The 20613-nt window shown below is 33.5% G+C and overlaps 3 protein-coding genes and 1 long non-coding RNA gene across 4 annotated transcripts in view; 3 read left to right on the forward strand and 1 right to left on the reverse strand.

Annotated features, from left to right (window-relative positions):
* Positions 1–3585: 3585 nt before the first annotated feature.
* Positions 3586–5616, forward strand: LOC111706368 (uncharacterized). The gene is made up of 3 exons (XR_002766222.1): positions 3586–3879; positions 4348–4435; positions 5542–5616. It is a non-coding gene; the product is annotated as an uncharacterized LOC111706368 (long non-coding RNA).
* A 684-nt stretch (positions 5617–6300) lies between these two features.
* On the forward strand, positions 6301–12142 carry LOC111706356 (uncharacterized). Its single transcript, XM_023479214.1, has 7 exons — positions 6301–6325; positions 6909–6974; positions 7137–7198; positions 8490–8568; positions 9360–10113; positions 10424–10486; positions 11983–12142. The coding sequence occupies exons 1-7, from the start codon at positions 6301–6303 to the stop codon at positions 12140–12142; spliced, it is 1209 nt and encodes a 402-aa protein (XP_023334982.1).
* LOC111706365 (X-box-binding protein 1) lies at positions 11875–13634 on the reverse strand. Its single transcript, XM_023479227.1, has 2 exons — positions 13174–13634; positions 11875–12852 (listed from the first exon to the last, which is right to left on the reverse strand). Exons 1-2 carry the CDS (start codon positions 13518–13520, stop codon positions 12165–12167), a joined length of 1035 nt encoding a protein of 344 aa, XP_023334995.1. The 5' UTR covers positions 13521–13634; the 3' UTR covers positions 11875–12164.
* A 6761-nt stretch (positions 13635–20395) lies between these two features.
* Positions 20396–20613, forward strand: part of LOC111706361 (fatty acid-binding protein) — a 3348-nt gene continuing 3130 nt past the window's right edge. The window contains exon 1 of the mRNA XM_023479220.1: positions 20396–20557. Coding sequence (XP_023334988.1) covers positions 20488–20557 — 70 coding nt within the window. The 5' untranslated portion in view covers positions 20396–20487. The remainder of the gene's footprint in view (positions 20558–20613) is intronic.

A 20613-nucleotide genomic window follows, 5' to 3' on the forward strand; every position in this document is an offset into this window, starting at 1 on the left:
CCGTTATGAATCTCTTTAAATGGGTACCGATATGAATCACTTTAAATGGGTACCGTTATGAATCTCTTTAAATGGGTACTGATATGAATCTCTTTAAATGGGTACCGATATGAATCGATTATCTATAAATGGGAAGTCACTTTAAATAAGGTTGACAGTCCCTTTAAGAGGTGGTAATTGGACAAGATCTATAGAACTAAAACTATTGAGAGTATCAAAGTAAATATTTATTCTGCAAGTTTATGTAAAAAATATACAACTAAATACAAAATATACAAAATATACGAAATGGACTAATACGATTGAGAGGGGAAATCCAATAATATAAACAAGGTAATAAAATAGTACACCAAGCCAACCCATGTGTAATAAAAATAATTAAACATAAATTAAAGTGACTTGTTTTACATGAACATTGGTGGACACTTATTACTGTACAGAACTAATGCATGGAGGGTCACTTGATACCACGTTTACAGTCCCTTTAAACAAGATGGAGGGTCACTTGATACCACGTTTACAGCTCCTTTAAACAAGATGGAGGATCACTTTATACCACGTTTACAGTCCCTTTAAACAAGATGGAGGGTCACTTGATACCACGTTTACAGTCCCTTTAAACAAGATGGAGGGTCACTTTTTACAGTCCCTTTAAACAAGATCGCCCTGACTAAAAGTGTTTTAGATAAAGGGAGTTTAAACCTTAAAATGACGAAGAAATCATGAGAATCTAATACTTTTCCAGACATAGAAACACCTGTATATCTTCTATAAAAATTTCAATTGCACCTTTGTAGATGTGGTATTTAAGGTTCCACACATTAAGCGAGGGTTTACCTGAAAACACGTGACAGCTAGTCCTTCTAGAAGTTTTTATCTTTAAACCTTCTGACAAATTTTTATCCGTAAAACATGTATGAATATAGTGTGTATACGCGACGGGAGCTCATAAATTCGTCATTTATTTTTTACATTGATAAGACAAGTTTTCATGTAGAAAAAAGAATTCAGGCCAACTTTTTATAATTAAAGTTTAACAATTCATTTCATTCGATTAAAATTAACGTTGTACTAAAAAGTTGTATATGCAGCTTTTACTATAGATTATTAAAAATGTTAACTAATCATGCTAATTACCAATCCTCAAATAAAAAGATTTTCATTCCACTTTTTACTGGTTATGGCAGTAAATATGTACATATCCAATATCCATACAGTAAGATCCCGTAACTGTGGAAAAGGAAGACGACTTTTAAACTCTAGTTGGGGGGGGGGGGGTTAAATAGAACATGCCACGTAGCACTTATGTAGTGTACACCGATCCATTTCAATCAATAAGTTTATCAAGTCAAGCTACATTATTAACTATTTGATTTATAACAATATCAAATACAAATAAGATTGCTTAAATGTCGTCTTCCTATTCCATTCATTGCATGGAATGATGGAGTACTATGCATTGCATATTTATTATTTCCACTGATCTTGTTAAATGTGACACAACGCAACAATTAAGGTTTTGTGCACTTATGTAATTAACTTTATTAACTGTTTGAGATTATCCTTCATGAATAATTATGCAAATTTTTGTCAATATCAGTCCTTGAGGAAATACTGTCACTGCACTGACTTTGATTCCTCATAACGTCTTGAATAAAAAGAAAGAATTTAGTTTCTATACTTTGTAAAAGTTTTGTGGTTTAAAACGTTCCACCGTTTAAGGACAAATAATGTACTTGTATTGTAAGTACCACAATAATGGGGCTTTAAAAAAAACCAATGAAACCTTCATTTATACAAAACCATGGGGCTCATAATTCACCCCTTCCCCCCCTCTTGAAACTTGCACCTAAAAACCTAATCTCTACACCTTGTCTCACGACTAAGAACAAACTACTAAAATAAAGCCTCTCTCTCCCCTACACAATATAAGTTATAACACTAACACAGAGATAATAAACTCAAACACGTAAATGAAAAAACAGGGTGATAATCAACACGAATTTGATGAATCAAGTTTTCAGAATTGTTAGACGCGTGAAGCTTTAATTTTGCAATTACATACTATTCTGATTTACAATTTACATAAGACGAACTTGATGGGCTTTTAATTTTTTTTTATGGGAAACCTTTGCAATGTCTAGCATATTTTTGTATATGTACTTTTTGAAAGAATTTGTACTTTTTGTATTATTGATTGTAACTAAAAAAATATTTATTTTTGAAATACTGGAATAATGATATCTTTAAAAATATGCCTCTTTTAATGTTTGAGAATCTTACTCGATTGCAAGAGAATGGCAAGATTTCCCTTGATGAACTTTTTCTTATTTTATGAACATTTCTTGAGCTAAAACATTAATAAATCTGAACTGGGAACTTTTGTGTAATCCCGATTGCTTAATCTCGATATTCTCTGTGTACACTTTAAATTTCTGCTTTATTTTCTCCGTTAGATATCCCTGATTAAGTTTTTACAATTTTCTAGATATTAAATAAAGATTAAATTAATCTGCAGATTAACAAAAATAAGAGATCAAGCATTGATCTCATTAAATCTACAATACTCGAGTTTCCATCTCAGAGGTGATAATACAATTTATTAAGAAGATAACTATTGATTAAATATCATTAGATCAAAAATGAAAAAAATAAGCTTAATAAATATCTTATTCAATGCTTAAAAGATGATATGATTATTTCTCTTGAGTTATTACAGAATTTTCTATTCACTATCTCAGACAGTAATCCAATCATGTAAAATGTTTCCTCTGCCCAAATTGTTGAAATGGAAGCCTCAGGACGATGGGTTAGGGTAGCAGACTTACAGCAAGTTAGAGTTATGGCTGAACAGAGATAGAACTGTGTGTCAATATCATTCATTATCAACTCTCTGTCTACATATTTCTTTCTAATTGTGATACTTTTCCAGGTGCTGGCTCCCCATATGATCTTAATTGTGTCAAGTACATCCTCAATTTTATAAACTGAATCATATTCGTTGATGATCTCGGTTCTTTTCTCAATAGATTCTCTTATCTGCAAAGTTCTCTTGTACTTGAAATCTCCGACAATACCTTCAACTTCTACAGTGAGTCGGCTTATCTCCATCATTTTGTCAGATATCTGAGATCTTATTTTAACCATGTTCGTCATTTTCTAATCCTTTTTATTAGAACTTGTTCCTGATGACAATATTCAGCAATTCTGTGTTTTGAAAATTTCTTCAATTTGATTTCGCAGATTTCTTCGATTTGGGTTTTCAGATTTCTTCATGAATTAATTTTAGAATAAATTTTTGTAGGAAATCGCAAAAAACTAAAAGAATAATTGTAAGTTTCAGAAAGTTAAAGAGAATTTATTTAGTTTAAGAAATTAGTGTGTTAAATTAAAACTTGAGAATCTACGAGCTCACAAAGCCGTTCTGTTTAGTTCAGTGCGCCCCCATCCTTTCAGAGATTGTAGGACATACCCCTACCCCCTCTTGCCATCTATCCCCCCCCACCCCTTCCTGCGCGATAAAGATAAGAAATATTATCAATTCAAAGCTACAAACACCGGTAGTAATAAATATACAATACATTCATCCAGTGTTCTGGAGAAGAAAAACTATTGTTTCTAAAAAAAAGAATTAATAATGATTTTAAAAATCTGTGAGAGGTAAATAATTTTTTTGAAAATTGCTTTCACAAGAAAATCATTTTTGAAATAATTGAAATAAAGTGATTTTAAACAAGTTATATATCATGATTGACGATATATAGTAAACAAAAACAATGTGACAGTTCTGAAGGAATTTCTCTCAGATTTTAAACAACAAGAACATATAATGAACCTTAATAAATGGTTTCACATCTGTCTTTCTGCTCTGTTAGTCAGGTATGAGGAGATGATTTCTCGTTTCAAACTCTAATTTTCTAATTATTTTTTTTGCTACCTAATGTCGTGGACCATTGATATTTCAAACTATAGACTTTAATTAGCTATGATCAAGTATTCAAAGTTTAAAATGTCAACGGTGTAAAGATGTAGGAATTTCAAATTTATAGCTTGTGGCCTTTTTAAACTTTCATCGTTGCTTTGATTATAGTTCCATTTCCATGCAGTTTCCCCGAAAGTTGTGACACTTTTCAATTGAAGACACACTTTTATTTAAGATTAGAAAATATAGACTTAAATGGTTTAAAAAATATTTTCTTCTTTTTGACATTTAAAAAATAATATTCTTAACAGTCTTTTTATATGTTCGTTCTTTTTCAACCTTGTGAGTTTGTCCACTTATGAACTCTCGCAAAAAAAGTTGTTCTTTCATTTATCAATTTTTTTTAACAAGAGCTGATGTCGTAGTTGGGGCGTGGTCTGTGTATGTGTTGGTGTAGTAGACCTGGGGGCGTGTCCTAGACAACCACGCCTTCCTTTCTGGATACTTTTTCAGGTAATTTCACATATTTAATAGATTTTTATATTTCTTAAATATTGGTTTGAACAATAATTTAACAGTTATTTAACAACCGTACAACCATGAATTATGTAATATTTTTAAGAACTTAAACAAATAGTTTTTTTTCTGAAATTATATATCAAAGGTAATCATTAAACTTTTAACTGATCATCGATATAGGAGAATACACAATATTAAAGACATTGCTAATATAAAGCACCTTTGCGCAATATACAGTTAAACCCTAACAGCCATACATCAAAAGAATTTATCAAATGTCGTCTTGACAATAGTTCAAAGGGTGTTATACTATTTTACGTAAATTCCAGTATCCCAGTAAAATAAATAAATATAGCCATGGATATGCGGGAATAGTTTTAAAGAGCTCCATCCATATAATCATTAAATTAAAAAACTAAATATCTTCAACATTCAATCATCAGAAAGTGAAGAATACGACATTTGATGAATTCTTTCAATGCATTGCTTATTTAGGTTTTAACTGTATATATACCGGGTTACCCACAATGGATAAAACTGAAAAGACGACCTGAAACTCATAAAATATGACGATTACAAGGTTAAATTAGATCTCTTGCCTTATATATCGTCTTTTTATGGCCTATTTATTGCAACGAAACAAGTTTTATGTTGCAGAGAATCCTAAATATAAGACGACTGTACAGTATAAATTCTGTACAGTCGTCCTTGAAGGTAATCCTTTATAATAAAGCTCTTCGCTCATATTTATATATTTGTATATTTGTATGTATGCATATATATATAGTTATATGTCTGCTATAGTTGGTTAAACGGCTGTACCGAATGGGCTGAATCTTTTTAGGAAACCCATGGGTACCCTAGGCGTAAAATTCGATTTTTTTTTCAAAAATCGAAGCATTTTAAACTTGAAAATTCAATTTTTTTTTATTCCACGGAAAACGCCAGGCACTCCAGCTAGTTTATTATATACAAGTTATAACATCGCAAATGTCTTCTAATTCGATGCAAAAAAAAACAGCCTTTATTATAAATTGATTTTAAAATAGGCAGATGAGGTTTCTAAACTATCCACTATGAAGGTTTGCTCATGTGTTCAGGGTTTAGTGATTTCTGTGGCTGGGCTGGTTATCCTTGTCCTGCCTACCTGCAGAAGAGGGAACAAAAATGCAAGGTGAACACAACGAGGGGAGGAAGGTCAGCCACAACAACTTCTCGTCCGAGCCACATTCTCCTCATTTTCTCGTCCAAACCACCTCGAAATCCTCGTCCTTCGTTTATTACGTGTTCAAAAGTTTCTAATTCTTGAAGATAAAACTATTTTTATCAAATCTGGCCACGTTAGGACATAAAATATGGATAGACTAAGATATTGCAATGATTAAATCATGTTTGAATCTTTAGAGACATGAGAATGATGTCAAACTTTATTTAGGTAAAATTTAAAACTCTTCTGCCTCCGTAATGGCCTAGCTTTGCGATATGAAATAAATAGCAATAAATAGGAATATCTGAAAATGCGCGTAAAAAAGGTGAACATTTGTAAGGACATACAACTCGAAAACTTTAATTCAATTGAAACTATTTTTTTTTCGATTTACTAAAATTCAATATTTCATTTATGCCCTAACGTGGTCCGATTCATAAAAAATAGTTTTATCTTGGAGAACTAAACAATTTTAAAAAATAATATTGGAAGGACGAGGATTTAGAGGTGGCTCGGACGAGAAAAAGAGGAGAATGTGGCTCGGACTAGAAATTGTTGTGGCTGGCCTTCCTCCCCTCACACAACAGTACAGAAAGTTCCATTAAAGGGACTGTAGACGTTATTTCAAGTGTTTCTCCAATCATTGATAAATATGTCCGATGAACAACCTGTCAAAGGCTTGTCAGATCAAGAATGACTGAGATATCTAAATTTCGTTTAGTTTGCAACAGAAACAATGGAGGAAACATAAGACTAAAACACTTTTTATCTCTCAATTGTTGAGATAAAGGGTACTAAATTGTAAATCGGGCTAAACGGAGGCGAATTTGAAACTACAATGAATGCAATGAGCAGTTTAGTATTTCTTTTATCATTAATACTAATATTATTATTATCATTTTCATTATTTTTCTCATTATTTTTTTTTTAATATGTAAAGTTGTTAAATCTCTGTTTGTTTGTTTTGATGTCCAATCATAACTCAGGAACCATTTCACGGATTTTCCTCAAATTTTGATAGGAGCTCGGGAGACCCTTGGGAATGTTCTCCGCTTGGTTTTCAGATTCTAATTTGAGTGGGTTGACTTTTATAGGAAAAAAATGCTAAAATCGAAATTTACGACCAAGCACGGGTAAACGGGTAAGCAACTATGAGTTACCTGGGCAATGCTGGGTTATCAAGCTAGTTATTGATAATATGATTATTAGGATTAATATCATTAGAATTTTTATTATAATTATTATTAATTATTATTACAGACAATAAACTGACTGCTGTCTTGCTGTTTGTAACTTTAGTTCTTTCTGTTTTGTGTGTGCTGGCAGGTATTAAATATTTTTTTCTCATATTTGCATAAATTGTTTTCACAAAAATGCACCGTTAAAAAACACTAACATTTTGTTAGTTTTATCGAACTGACTTAAATCGAAATTTTTCTTCGAAATTACGAACATTGTAGTTGTTGGTCTTATTGGTATATTTTTCAGGTGTTTCCTGGCTTAGTGTTGGAACATTTTGGCTTCTTACTGACGAACCACGGCTTACAGAGGTTAACAAAACATTTATGGGGGTAGTGAGGCACAGACAGCTTAAGGGGGGTATGGGAGAAATCCCCCCCTTATTCCCTGGAAAGCTGAGGAAGGTCCCCCTCCTGGTGACCCCCACATAGATTCAGCCTGCTTATAAAAAGTCTCATAAATTTTTGATACAGGGTCGCTTGGCTGTAATTTTACCACTCTAACTCACTTGTTAGTTTTGGTTATTAAGAAGTAATTGGCAAAATTCTCATCGATTTTTGCTTGATTACTTGCAACCTTTAAATCACCATAATAGTGAGCCCGTAAATTTTGATTTTTGAGAAAATATTTTTTTAAAAATATTTAAAATGTTGCGCCACTATGTCACTCAAAATTTAAATTTTCCGCCTCCCACTCCAAGCTTGTCAAGGGTTTTAGCACAAAACTGGCCAAATTTCCAATTTTATAGTAGTTTAGGGGAATATCAATTTTTGGCCTTGAAGATAATGAGTTTCTGAAATGGATAATTCTTTGATTTGTAAATTGTAGGACATTTTTCTAAGAAAAGTCAACAAACCAATATAAAATGTTGAATCAAGCAATTGCTTAGTCGTTTTAGACAATTGTAAATGTTATCTAAGAAAAAGTGAAAGCAACAAATTGTGTCAAAAAATTGATCACAGAGACATCTAGTGTTAAATTCATTAGCTTTGAAGAAGTGAGTTTAAAAAATGGATAATTCATTGACTTATAAGACATTCTTCTGCCCCTCAGAAAAGTCAAGAAAACAGTATGGAATGTTGATGATAAGACACACACCTCTTTTAGAAGTGAAATAAGATAATGTAAGCTTGGTCGTTCAAACAATTTTAAATGTTAACTCTAAGATTTTAACATGTGATAGCAAAATATTTTGAGACAAGAGATCTATAGCTTTAAATTCCTTAGCTTTGAAAATAGTGAGTTTGGGCCTCAACAGGTTCTTAGTCCACATAGACAGAAAAAAAAATGAGCCCCCCCCCCCCCATCGTAGACAAATTCCATAATATGTCACTTGTACGAATTAAACTAATTTTTACAGTTTCGAATACAGTATACGCAATTAATCACAATTAGTTACAACGGTGCCCTGTTGATATTTATTTTGGAATTGAAAAGTATCTATTTTCAAATATAAAAACAAGAATATCTTTGGCCTGTTGGCTCCGAAAAAGGTTTAAAAAAGTAGTGTTGTGAATCTAACACGCCCCTCTTTTTAGACGGAGCGTCAACATGAAATTACAGACGTTTTAACATAATCTAATAGAAGTATTTGTTTTGCAGGAGTATGATAATGAGTGTAGTATGTCCCTCCAGGTTCTAGCTGGTATTACAGCTGTTGTAAGCTGGTCAACTTTAATAGGTAAACTTGGACATTCATGGATAGGAAGACATTGCATAGAATACAGATATCTACTTGATATTGATAATAATGATAATAATGTTTCTAGAAATTTGTCTTAACTGTGTTTGATATACTTGGAACAATGTATCTACATGTAAAGTGTAATTTCAAATATTTGTATTTTATTTGAAATTTTTGCTGAGATAAAATAGTATTACTGTAATTGAACAGAGAGAAGTAGTTGAACTTAGTAGACAAAGTTAAGCTTCTTCTCTTTATCTTGATCTGGTGTACAAGAGAAGAAGTAGAACCTCGTAGACAAAGTTGAGCCACTTCAATTCAACTTGGCCCAGCGTACAAGAGAACTAGTTGAACCTCGTAGACAAAGTTAAGCTTCTTCTCTTTATCTGGATCTGGTGTACAAGAGAAGAAGTAGAACCTCGTAGACAAAGTTGAGCCACTTCAATTCAACTTGGCCCAGCGTACAAGAGAAGTAGTTGAACCTCGTAGACAAAGTTAAGCTGCTTCTCTTTATCTTGATCTGGTGCACAAGATAAGTAGTTGAACCTCGTAGACGTTGAGCCACTTCTCTTCAACTTGGCCCAGCGTACAAGAGAAGTAGTTGAACCTCGTAGACAAAGTTAAACTGTTTCTCTTCAACTTGATCCAGCGTACAAGAGAAGTGGCTGAATCACGTCTACGCATCTCAACCTTGTTATTATTAAATTTGGTCCCAGGAAATGAGGTTAACAGATTTCTATTAAAATAATATTTTGTTTTATATTCTGATTATGTAANTCTACTTTCAGGTGTTTGTATTGGATCTACTTTCAGGTGTTTGTATTGGATCTACTTTCAGGTGTTTGTATTGGATCTACTTTCAGGTGTTTGTATTGGATCTACTTTCAGGTGTTTGTATTGGATCTACTTTCAGGTGTTTGTATTGGATCTACTTTCAGGTGTTTGTATTGGATCTACTTTCAGGTGTTTGTATTGGATCTACTTTCAGGTGTTTGTATTGGATCTACTTTCAGGTGTTTGTATTGGATCTACTTTCAGGTGTTTGTATTGGATCTACTTTCAGGTGTTTGTATTGGATCTACTTTCAGGTGTTTGTATTGGATCTACTTTCAGGTGTTTGTATTGGATCTACTTTCAGGTGTTTGTATTGGATCTACTTTCAGGTGTTTGTATTGGATCTACTTTCAGGTGTTTGTATTGGATCTACTTTCAGGTGTTTGTATTGGATCTACTTTCAGGTGTTTGTATTGGATCTACTTTCAGGTGTTTGTATTGGATCTACTTTCAGGTGTTTGTATTGGATCTACTTTCAGGTGTTTGTATTGGATCTACTTTCAGGTGTTTGTATTGGATCTACTTTCAGGTGTTTGTATCGGATCTACTTTCAGGTGTTTGTATTGGATCTACTTTCAGGTGTTTGTATTCGACCTACTTTCAGGTGTTTATATTGGATCTACTTTCAGGTGTTTGTATTGGATCTACTTGGAAGCTATGTCAGCACTGTGATTGTAGTGTTAGCCAGCACCCCTACCCTACAGAAAGGCAAATTTGATTTTTATACTATTTTTTTCCAATCATTTTATTCTGTTTTCATGCAGTGAGAACCAGAAAACAATGCAACTTTCTTCTTCAAAGCAATTTGAAATCTACAACTGAACCATTAAAAAAAATTCCCAACATTTGTTTAGTCAAAAAAACGAACTTTTCTTAAACAAAAAAGCACGCTTTCACAAAAAAATAAAGACTTTAAAAATCTTTCAAGATTTTAATTAAAATCAACAAAATTGGATGAAAAATTTTACAAACAAAAAGTAAAATTAGAGTAATTTAAAATTATTATACTTTTTTTCAGAAAACTGCTCCGACGCTTTAGTGTAAACGACGCTGTAATGGAGAGCTGTGAAACCCAGTTACTGTAAATTGTATTACAGTCGTCGTCGTATATATCAATACAATGCAGACGACTTTTGATTTATACCAATCTTTCAACCATGGCATGGATAGTGGATACACATAAACATTAAAAAGGAGAAAATGTCAATTCAAAGCTTCTTTTCGTTTACTTGTAAACTTATAATTTGAAAAAAGCTTGTCAGAAATTATAAAACTAATATAGAAAAGTCGTCTTCTTTGTATTGATATAAACGCCGACCATTGCATTTAAAATGAAAAATATATAATAGCTAGTGTGCTTTAATGTATGTGATAAGATTGTAAAAAAAAATCGATGAAAGTTTTTTTAATACAATTATGTTTACATTTTTAATAGTTAAAATATATTTCTCGCTCCTTGGGATAATCATTGTATTCTTGAGGGGTTTTAATTTCCCTTGATTTTCAGCTGCCGTGTAAAAAAACGATCTATATGTTAGAATTCGTATAGGGTTGGGAAAGGTCGGAATTTCTAAAATAAATCTTAACAAAATTTAAAAGTTGTCCAGAACATCTACCGTGCACATCGTGCAGTTGTGTGAAAAGTGCAAATAAAGTCCTTGAAAAAAGTTTCGTTTTAATTTGCTATAATTAAACATTTGTTCTTTTGTTCTAAAATTTGCTAATTTTATTTCTATAAAACACATGTTGGCACAAATTTATTTTATATGTTGTATTACTACCTTGTTAATTATTTCTTAAATCCTCATTTGCTTCAAAGAATTGCATTGCGGTGGTTCCCAAAATATTATAAATACAACAAAGACTATCAGTTAATGCTTTGAAGGAAAATGTTCGTAGCCCTACATTTTAAAAGTTACATGCCTTCGTCGATATATTATCAATATGCATTCAAATTTCTTTGTTTTTCTTTCTTTAAAATTATTACTTTCAAATTGTGGTTTCTAATCGAAGATATCAGATAAAGGTGTAAATGGTACCATTGTAAATCGGTCCGCGGGAAATCAACCTTTATTATTGAGGAGTCACCAAAGACTATTTTAATAATCGAGCAAAACATGCAATTCGTAAAATTTTGAGCAAAAAATAAATTTGGCATGTTTAGTTGTTTGTATGCAATAAACATCAAAAAATGAGAAATGAAAGTTAATTTTACATTTTTTTATTTGACAAATTCTTCTCGTCATATTTGCTAAGTTTGCAACTTCAAATTAATTTGTCAATGTACTAGTGTCAAAGCAAAATCTAAAAATCGTTATCAGTTTTAGCCAATTTTAGTATCTATTCTCTGACAATCTAGAAAAGTCCCGCAAAAGTTTCGCTTAATCTGCAGGGTTTCCCAAAAATTAGACAACTTAGAAACGTTTCAAGTACAAAAAATCTTTAAGATAGTCTCTGAAGAAATAAAACTTGATTTTTTATGCTTTTATTTAAACCCATTTATCACAAACCATATTAATATAATAAATTTATCATATTTTTCCACATAGAACCTAGGAACTCCATGTTCTAATCTAGATCAGGAAAAAGAGATTCCTCCCAGTCCTCTGGGTTACTGGAGTCCATGGACTCCATAGACTCCCAGTCTTCATTGATGTTCATGTTGGACTCCACCCAGAGATCTTTCAGCAACTGTTCAGCAGTGGGAGTGTCGAGCAGAGCGGAGGAATCCTCATAGGGTTTAAATTCAAGCTGTAAATCTACTCCAGTGGTGGAGGTTTCAGGGGCGGAGACTCCTCCAGGGGCGGAATATTGAGGTTCCAGGGTGAAGTCTGATTCAGGGAAAATCTCTTTTTCAAGGGGCGTAGAAATGTCTGGGCTGAACACGTTAATATCGGCGAGATGTTGGAACTGTTCAAGATAAACCTCTTCTTCGGGGAGAGGGACTTGCTGGGTAGGGACTGCTGGGACTGCGTCCTGTTGTATAATAGGACCATCAAGGACCAGATGAGAATCTGCGACACACAGTTGGTGGACCAGGTCGTCAAGTCTTTGGACGACAACACCGGGTCCAACCTCCTGTACTCCTGGTATCCTTCCTGCAGCAGAGGAACGAGCACAGCGGGCTCAGGGGATACCAGGGCAGGTTCATCATCTACCTCAGGGACCTCAAACAACGAGGACGGGGAGGACATGGTTGGGGACGGCAAAGGGTTGTTAGGGGATGGTGTTCTAGGGATGGAGAGGGGTGAGAGAGGGAGCTGAACATGTATATTTCCCAACCTAGATTCTAGATCCTTATTCTGCTGGAGTAGGGAGGAGTTCTCTAATTGAAGGTTTAAATTAGAATTTTGTAATCGGGAATTTTCTTCTTGGAGTTTTCTCTTTTCTTCCTTTATCTTTGCAAGCTCTTCTTCTAGTTCATCAATATATGCTTTCTTTCTATCCCTGAAAATAATCAACTTATCAAATATGGTATTTTTAAATAAAAATGTCAGAATCCAGCTAAAATTGTATATAATTATTTTTATTTCAAATTGATAAAATCAATTCATATATATATAATAATATAATTTCACAGTTTCATCGCAACAGGTTTATATTTTTTCATCAAAGTATCCATATAATTTTGAATAATATCATTCAATATGATTTTATTATATATTGTTAATCTTTATACATAGTTCTATTAAAGATGATAATAAGAATTTATTAATCAAAGTACACTAGTAGAAAATTAAATTTTTTAATTACTTTCATATTTAATACCTGGCTGTTTGTGCAGCGACTCTGTTCTTTAATTTTCTTCTTAACAATCTTTCTTCTGGTGATAGATGATCAAGATTGGTTCTCTTTCTGGCGGGTTCATCATCTTCATTTTCTTCTTTTATCTCAACCTCGGCCAAGGGGCGTTTCAGGGTCACCCATTCAGGAGACAATGAGGGCAGGGGGCGCTTCAGTTCAGTTGGAAGGCTGGGAATAGGACGTTTGTTCCCAACAACTGCTGCAATAGGTTTTTGAGCTGAGGGTAGAACTAGTCTTTGCTTTAAATAGTTTCTGCTTTGCTCTGAGAGCATGTTCTGAGGTATCACAATTATCTGTGGTTTATTCATCATCTTTAACCTGCCCTCCGTGATTCACAATGGATATCAACCTTTGTATTGTTATTCTTCAACGTTCTGAATTGACTGAACTCTACCCTAGTACCTCTCGCTATATAATTTCAGGACTTTCTGATGAAATGTTTAACTAGGGCTAGGTCTAGGCTGGTGTGGCGGCCTCTGATTGGTCCATAGATACACTCCCTGCTCTCTCATTGGTCAATATAGTAGGACAGATTGACGTCACACCAATGAAGGTTTCTGTATACTTGTTCATATTTCATCACATGAAAATAGATATTTACGTAAATCGAATATTGTATAATATTAATAGATACGAGAAATTGGAATATTATTATTGAGAATCAAAAAGATAAATTGATTAGATGGAATATATGTTTTCCACCTTTTACTCAAAATCAAGTTGAACATATATTATCATAGTTGTACAATTAATTTTGTAATTAAAGGGCGTATACACAGAAATAAATCTGGGGAGGGGAAATATGTGCGAAGCGCAATTTTTCTTTTTTGCCTCCCCCCCCCCTAGGAGCTCCTAGGGGCCGCGGGCAAAATTTGAACTGTAATTCAAAACATATTTGGCTTCTAGACTATAACTTTATAACACAATTAATGTGACAAAACACAAACATGTCCTGTTACCATACAATTGTACTACTTTAAATCTCTCATTCAAACAAAACTAGCAGAAAAAAACGGCAAACTAATTTTTTTATGTTCTTCACTCTTCATTTCAGATTTCAAAATTCTGATAGCTTCGAGTTCTAGGGGGGGGGGGCCGCTAACCCCCTTGCCCTCCCCCCTGTGTACGCCCTTGATTTGTATATTGTATCTTTCTAATAATTGATATCATAATTCGTGTTTAATAATTGCAAACAGATAGAGATTAGATGGAATATGTTTTCTATTTTTTATTACAAATCAAATTTTATTTTTGTATATAGTATCAATCGATAACCTATAAAAAATAGCTAATTTTTCTATGTTTCGAGTAATTAAAAATTAAATATTCATAATCAAAAGATAGACTTGTTTGATTTCGAATAAAAATAGAAAACATATGTGCAATGTGTATAGATATTATAATAGGCTTTTAGGGCGCTTCGCGCCCAACTTCTATTTCGATTGCGAGCATTTTCTTTCTCTTTCTATTCATTGTAAACAAAAACAAACAAAAAAAATCGCGGAATGCAAACAATTTTTTAGGATTTACAAAATTTTCAAAATTTTTATGAAAATCGAGGTAAATTTCTATTAACCTTTCCTGGGGCCACGTGAGGTCCCACGCAAAATTTTGGGCCCCATCGATTCAGCCGTTTTGACGTTTATTGGATACAAACAAACAAACAGACACCCAAGCAAAGTATATAATACTAGGCTTTTAGGGCGCTTCGCGACCATCTTCTATTTAAATTGTGAACATGTTCTTTTTGTTTACATTTTAAAACAAAGAAAAAAAAATTTTATGCGGATTTTTAAAAAAAAATTCGCGGATTTTCAAGAATTTAATTTTTTTTACAAAATTAAAAACCTTTAAAATACATTTTTTAAAAATTTTATCATTCATAAACCTTTCCTGTGGTCACGTGATGTCCCACAAAAAATTTGGGCCCTATCGGTTCAGCCATTTTGACGTTTATTTGATACAATCAAACAGACAGATAAACAAACAGACAGACAGACAAGCCAAATTTATATATAGAAGATGTTCAACTAAAAATGGATGAGACTTCACACGATTGAGCGGAAATTGGGTTCCGTGTAGGCCGAAAATGGCTTATTTCATATACTTTATCATTTAATAAACCATCAAAGTACTGAATTGAATGCAGAAACCAAAAAGCATGCTTGAAATCATTATATTTTTAGAATTTTTGCTCGTCTTTACAGTATCATCTGTGTAAGGGTGTATGTATTGTAAATATTGTAATGTATATCATCTACAACTATTAAAAAATAATAATTTTTCTATGTTTCGATATTAATTAAATCAATTGATCAATAAACAAAAAAAGATAGATTGTTTGATTGTATTTCTGTATTTGAAATTGTATTTATATTTTTTCTATCTTTTATTCAAAATTGAATATGGATGTAATAAATATAGTATATCATGGAAACCTGAACCTACCTGTATATATAGTAATTTAACCCTAATTAGCATGTCTTGTTTGTATAATTATGTTTGTTAATACCATTAAACCCAAAATATAGTTAGTTGAATTACGGTCAGACTTATTAATACTCAGTAAAGAGTAAAGAGTTCGAGTACGAGTTGTATCTTGATTGATACATACTTTAGAATACAGAGAGAGTTGGATCTGGATTGATACAGCCTAAAGTATTATTGGAGGAAGGCATTTAGTACAAAAGTAGTTAAATGCCACGCACTCCAAGAAAGAAAAGTACATTGATTACCTTGTTTAACTGGTAATAAGAGAAACTGTGTCAGAAGAAACATTAACAGTGCAGCAACAAGTTAAGACTGCAACCAGAGCATACAGAGCACCAGAGTGTATAAAGTACTACCAGATTGTACTGAGTACCAACGTGTACAAAGTACTAGAGCGTACAGAGTACCAGAATGTACAGATTACCAGAGTACAAGAATTCAATAAACAGTGTACCAGAGTGTAACAATGTACAGTTTAAGATTGTACCCTATTAGAGTACCTCACCCCGAACTAACCAGAGTTAGAGGCATTCGGTTTCTTCTATTTGAAATCATACGCATTTTGGTTTATATTTTAAAAATCTTTAAACTTACGGATTTGTTTGTTTAATACTATTTATTCAAAACGTATAAGCCTACAAAAAAGTATTTATGAAAAAAGGCTGAAAAATTATGTTTAATAGGAGAAATTGTGATCAAATGTCACAGCTTTCTGGAATATTGACAGAACCGTTAAATTCACGTGACCCTATGTAAAGAATCGGTTACAGAACCAGATATGGAGGAAATGAAGATGCAAGCTGAAATATTGCGGAAAGAGTTACAAACAGTGAAAAATCAGAACCCTACACTCACAGTAACAGAATGTCAAATCATAATGCAAAAGATGGAGCAAATGGAGCTAGAGTTGCAAATAGTGGGAAAGATTTCAGGAGTGAAGACAATGTTTGAGAAAATAAGATAGATGAGACACAACAATACATGGAGCACCTAAAGGAAGTAGTTGCAGCTGGGAGAGCAACCCTCAGTATGTAGATGCTAACATAATTATTCAGTAGATAATAGTGAATTTTGTCAAGAGTGCTCCCAAACATAGTGGAAACCCAAAGAAAGTGTTCAAAAGGTGCAAGAATTTGGAAACTCATTTGCTTAACTGTAAATGGGAAACAATCCCAAATGAAGATTTGATAAGGATGCTGGGGTCCTGCATCATGGGACCACATAGTAAAGAGATAGTGTCATTTCGTCTCACAGGGTTAGCATTTAAGAAATGTGAAACATGGGTGTTTTTCACAAGAGAAATACCAGGATGGCCGTAAACAGGAATACCTATGCCAGGGAACAGGAAAGAGATGAAGATTCCATGAAATATCATACTGACAAGATGAGGTTATAAGAACAAGCATATGCTCCGGACAAGAGGAGCCTGGTAGAATTCAAGGATGAAATGCTCATGGGACTGTACAATGCAGAGTTGAAGGAAATATGCCTGTTTTTTTTATGACAAGGAGCTGCAGCATTAACACAAGATCTAGGCAGTGGAGCGGGGGAAGGCAGGCGGCCATGAGCCACCACTATTTCCCCTTCCGTACCACCACATTTGACTTTTTTGTGTCCAATTAAAGGAACTTTAGGAAATTAGTCTACTAATTAACAAACCAACCGTCCAACAGACCAACTTGCCAATTGACTAACTAACCAACCTAACATATTATTTTCGATGCCCACCAACGTTTTTACAACAGTTTGTATATTGACAAAGAGGCCCGGCTCAGAGAATAGCTGAGAGACAGAAGTAAACTGGAAGTAGGAGAAGATGAAGATGAAACATTAACAGAAGGTATAAATTCTGTACAAGAATCTAATTATATTACAGAAGAAAGCCAGAGCAAGTTTATTCGTTAAAGTTTCAAGATAGATAAAAATGAGATATAATACCGGGATGAAAAACACAAAGGGAAAGTGATCAAAATGTTCCTGGAAAACTATTTGGTTCTGACCTTGCATCCGAAACATTACGGGAAAACAGATGACTTAAAATTTGAAATCTATAAGAAGAGATCAGAGAATATGAACGTAGAATACCAGCTAGGCAATGAAGTAGGAGAAATGAAGATAACATTTGCAACAAACCTGGAAGGAGATCCGGCAGTTATTAATAAAGAAAGGTGGAAGTATACCAGATATCAGCCTGTAATACACAGCATGAATCAAGAAAAACATTGAGATCAAGAGAAGAATCAAGATCAAGAAAAGCATCGAGATCAAGAGAAGCATTGAGAGCAAGATAAGCAAGGAGATCAAGAGAAGAATCAATATCAAGAGAAGCACCAAGACCAAGAGAAGAATCAAAATCAAGAGAAGCATCAAGGTCAAAAAGAGAATAATCAATATCAAGACAACCATCAAGATCAACAGCAGCATCAGGATAAGCATCAGGAACAAGAGAAACATTGAGATCAACAAGCAGAATGTGAAAGCAGACCAAGTAAAAATATTACACCTGGAAGAGCTTAACCCCTCCATCCCCCACCGCTTCCTAGCTGTTTAGCTGATGTTGATGTAGAGATGAGTAATAATTTAGAGAATAGCAATAATTTATCAACTTTATTTACTTTTATCAAAACAGTCAAGAAAACATGAGGATAAAGTAAAGTGAATTTTTGTATTTAAGTTTGGATTTTTATTTGATTTTTGCGCCCTATACAAGGGTAAGTAAATTTCTCTAGTCTACAAAAGAGGGGGGGGGGGGGTTGCAACTTGCATTGCATACACTTTACAGAAACGAGATCAGGGAAGTACTTTGTTTGTATTAATGGGGAGGGTTGAGGTGCGTGCACAAATATAATTATTTTTTCCGAATTCCACTTGTGTAAATTGATTAATTTGGTGATATTAATGATTTATATGGAGTTTTAAACCATAAAAATTTGAAAAAATATTTTGTTTTCTTCTGCTTCGCTTGTTTCTTTTAATGCTTGGTTGGTTTAAGACGTAATAAATAGTAGACTCAAAGAAGTTCATAGTGAGATTTCGATTCTACTGGAGACCACCGGAGGGATGTTATTTTAACTGGATAGGTTTGTAAAGTAACTTTTTTCAATTTGAAACTTTACGCATGGTGATTTACAATCCACCGGAGGGTTCAGATATCTATCCAGGGGATTTATAATTCCACTGGAATTGTAAACTCCTGGAAAGATATCTGAATCCGTCCAGTGGATTTATAAGCCCCATGGAAAGATATCTGAATTCCTCCAGTGGATTTATAAGCCCCATGGAAAGTTATCTGAATTCCTCCAGTGGATTTATGAACCTCCTGGTTGGTTATCTGAATCCCTCCAGTGGATTTTTAAACCCCCAGGAAAGATATCTGAATCCCTCCAGTGGAATTATAAACCCCCTGGATAGATATCTGAATCCCTCCAGTGGATTTATAAACCCCTGGATAGATATCTGAATCCCTCCAGTGGATTAATAAACCCCCTGGAAAGATATCTGAATCCCTACAGTGGATTTATAAACCCCCTGGAAAGACATCTGAATCCCTCCACTGGAATGATAAACCCTAGGAAGGATATCTGAATCCCTCCAGTGGATTTATAAACCCCCTGGAAAGATATCTGAATCCCTCCAGTGGAATGTAAATCACCTTGCGTAAAGTTTTAAATTGTAAAAAGCATTTTTTAAACCCCTCCAGTAAAAATGAATTCTCTCCGGTGGTCTCCAGTGGAGTCAAAATCTTACAACGAACTTCCGTGACTCAAAATAGTATACTTGTGCACATTTGTTCACTACAACCTCAATCAGGAAAATTGCAATTTAAATCTTTTTTTATATCTCTTTTATTTCAAAAAAATAAAAAATCATAGATCAAAATATATGGTAACTGTTAAACATTTTATTTTATGCATTTATTGCAACTTCTTTTCGTGTACTTGCTCTTTTCGACCCCGATTTTACTGCAATCTCCCCGATATATAGTGTCCGCGCAAGGTTTAATCGCTTCAGCGATAAAAGAGAAAACATTATTGTTCGTGCTCAGTTTATGGTTTATACTTGGTCTTCAACCATACATTTAATGTTTTTTGATACTAACATACAACATTGCACTATATAGTATACAATGAGGGGGAGGCTTCGGGGCAACGCCCCCTAGGATTAGCATATTCTTGTTTATCAAAAAATAATATTGGTTTTTTTTTTTGACTGGAAAATTGATACTGATAATTTATACATTGGTTCTTATTCACAAGAAATGCACAAGCCACTTATAGTAGAGAACCCCCAATAGAAAGGAAACAGCTTAAAAAACATGAAAATCTAAAACAGATGTTATTGTTGGATAATCTCGCGATTTTTTTCAATGAAAAAAAGTTTTGATGGAAAAGGGAGGAATATAATATGAACATATATTGTTATATATACAGTTGTAATCTCTGATTGTCTATCTGTTTGTCATAACTTAGGAAGCCCTGGACTGATTTGCCTCAAATTTTGATTGGGGAACTCGGGAGACCCACGGGAAAGTTTTTAGATTGGTTTTGAAATTTTAAGTTGAATTGGTGAACTTTTATAGCGTTGATTTAGTTTCCCGTTAAAATCGTTCAAGCGGGAAAACGGCGGGAGTAACTTTTAGTATCCTTGGCAGCTCTGGGTTCCTAAGCTATTATTATTGGTCCAGACTGTACTGTGTCCATCTTTAACTCAATATCTTTCTGTTTATGAGAGATTAGTCAGTTTCCCGCATTTATATTTTGTTTATCAAGAATCATAATTCTTCAGAAAATGGTTCAAATTGAGGGAAACTATCAACATGAAAAAAGTGAGAATTTGGACAAATTCTTTGAAAAGATGGGTAACTGATTATTTTAGTTTTTATGATTATATATATATATATTTCCAGTACTGACA

The sequence above is a fragment of the Eurytemora carolleeae genome, unplaced genomic scaffold (genome assembly GCF_000591075.1).
Source record: "Eurytemora carolleeae unplaced genomic scaffold, Eaff_2.0 scaffold656, whole genome shotgun sequence".
NCBI lineage: Eukaryota > Metazoa > Arthropoda > Copepoda > Calanoida > Temoridae > Eurytemora > Eurytemora carolleeae.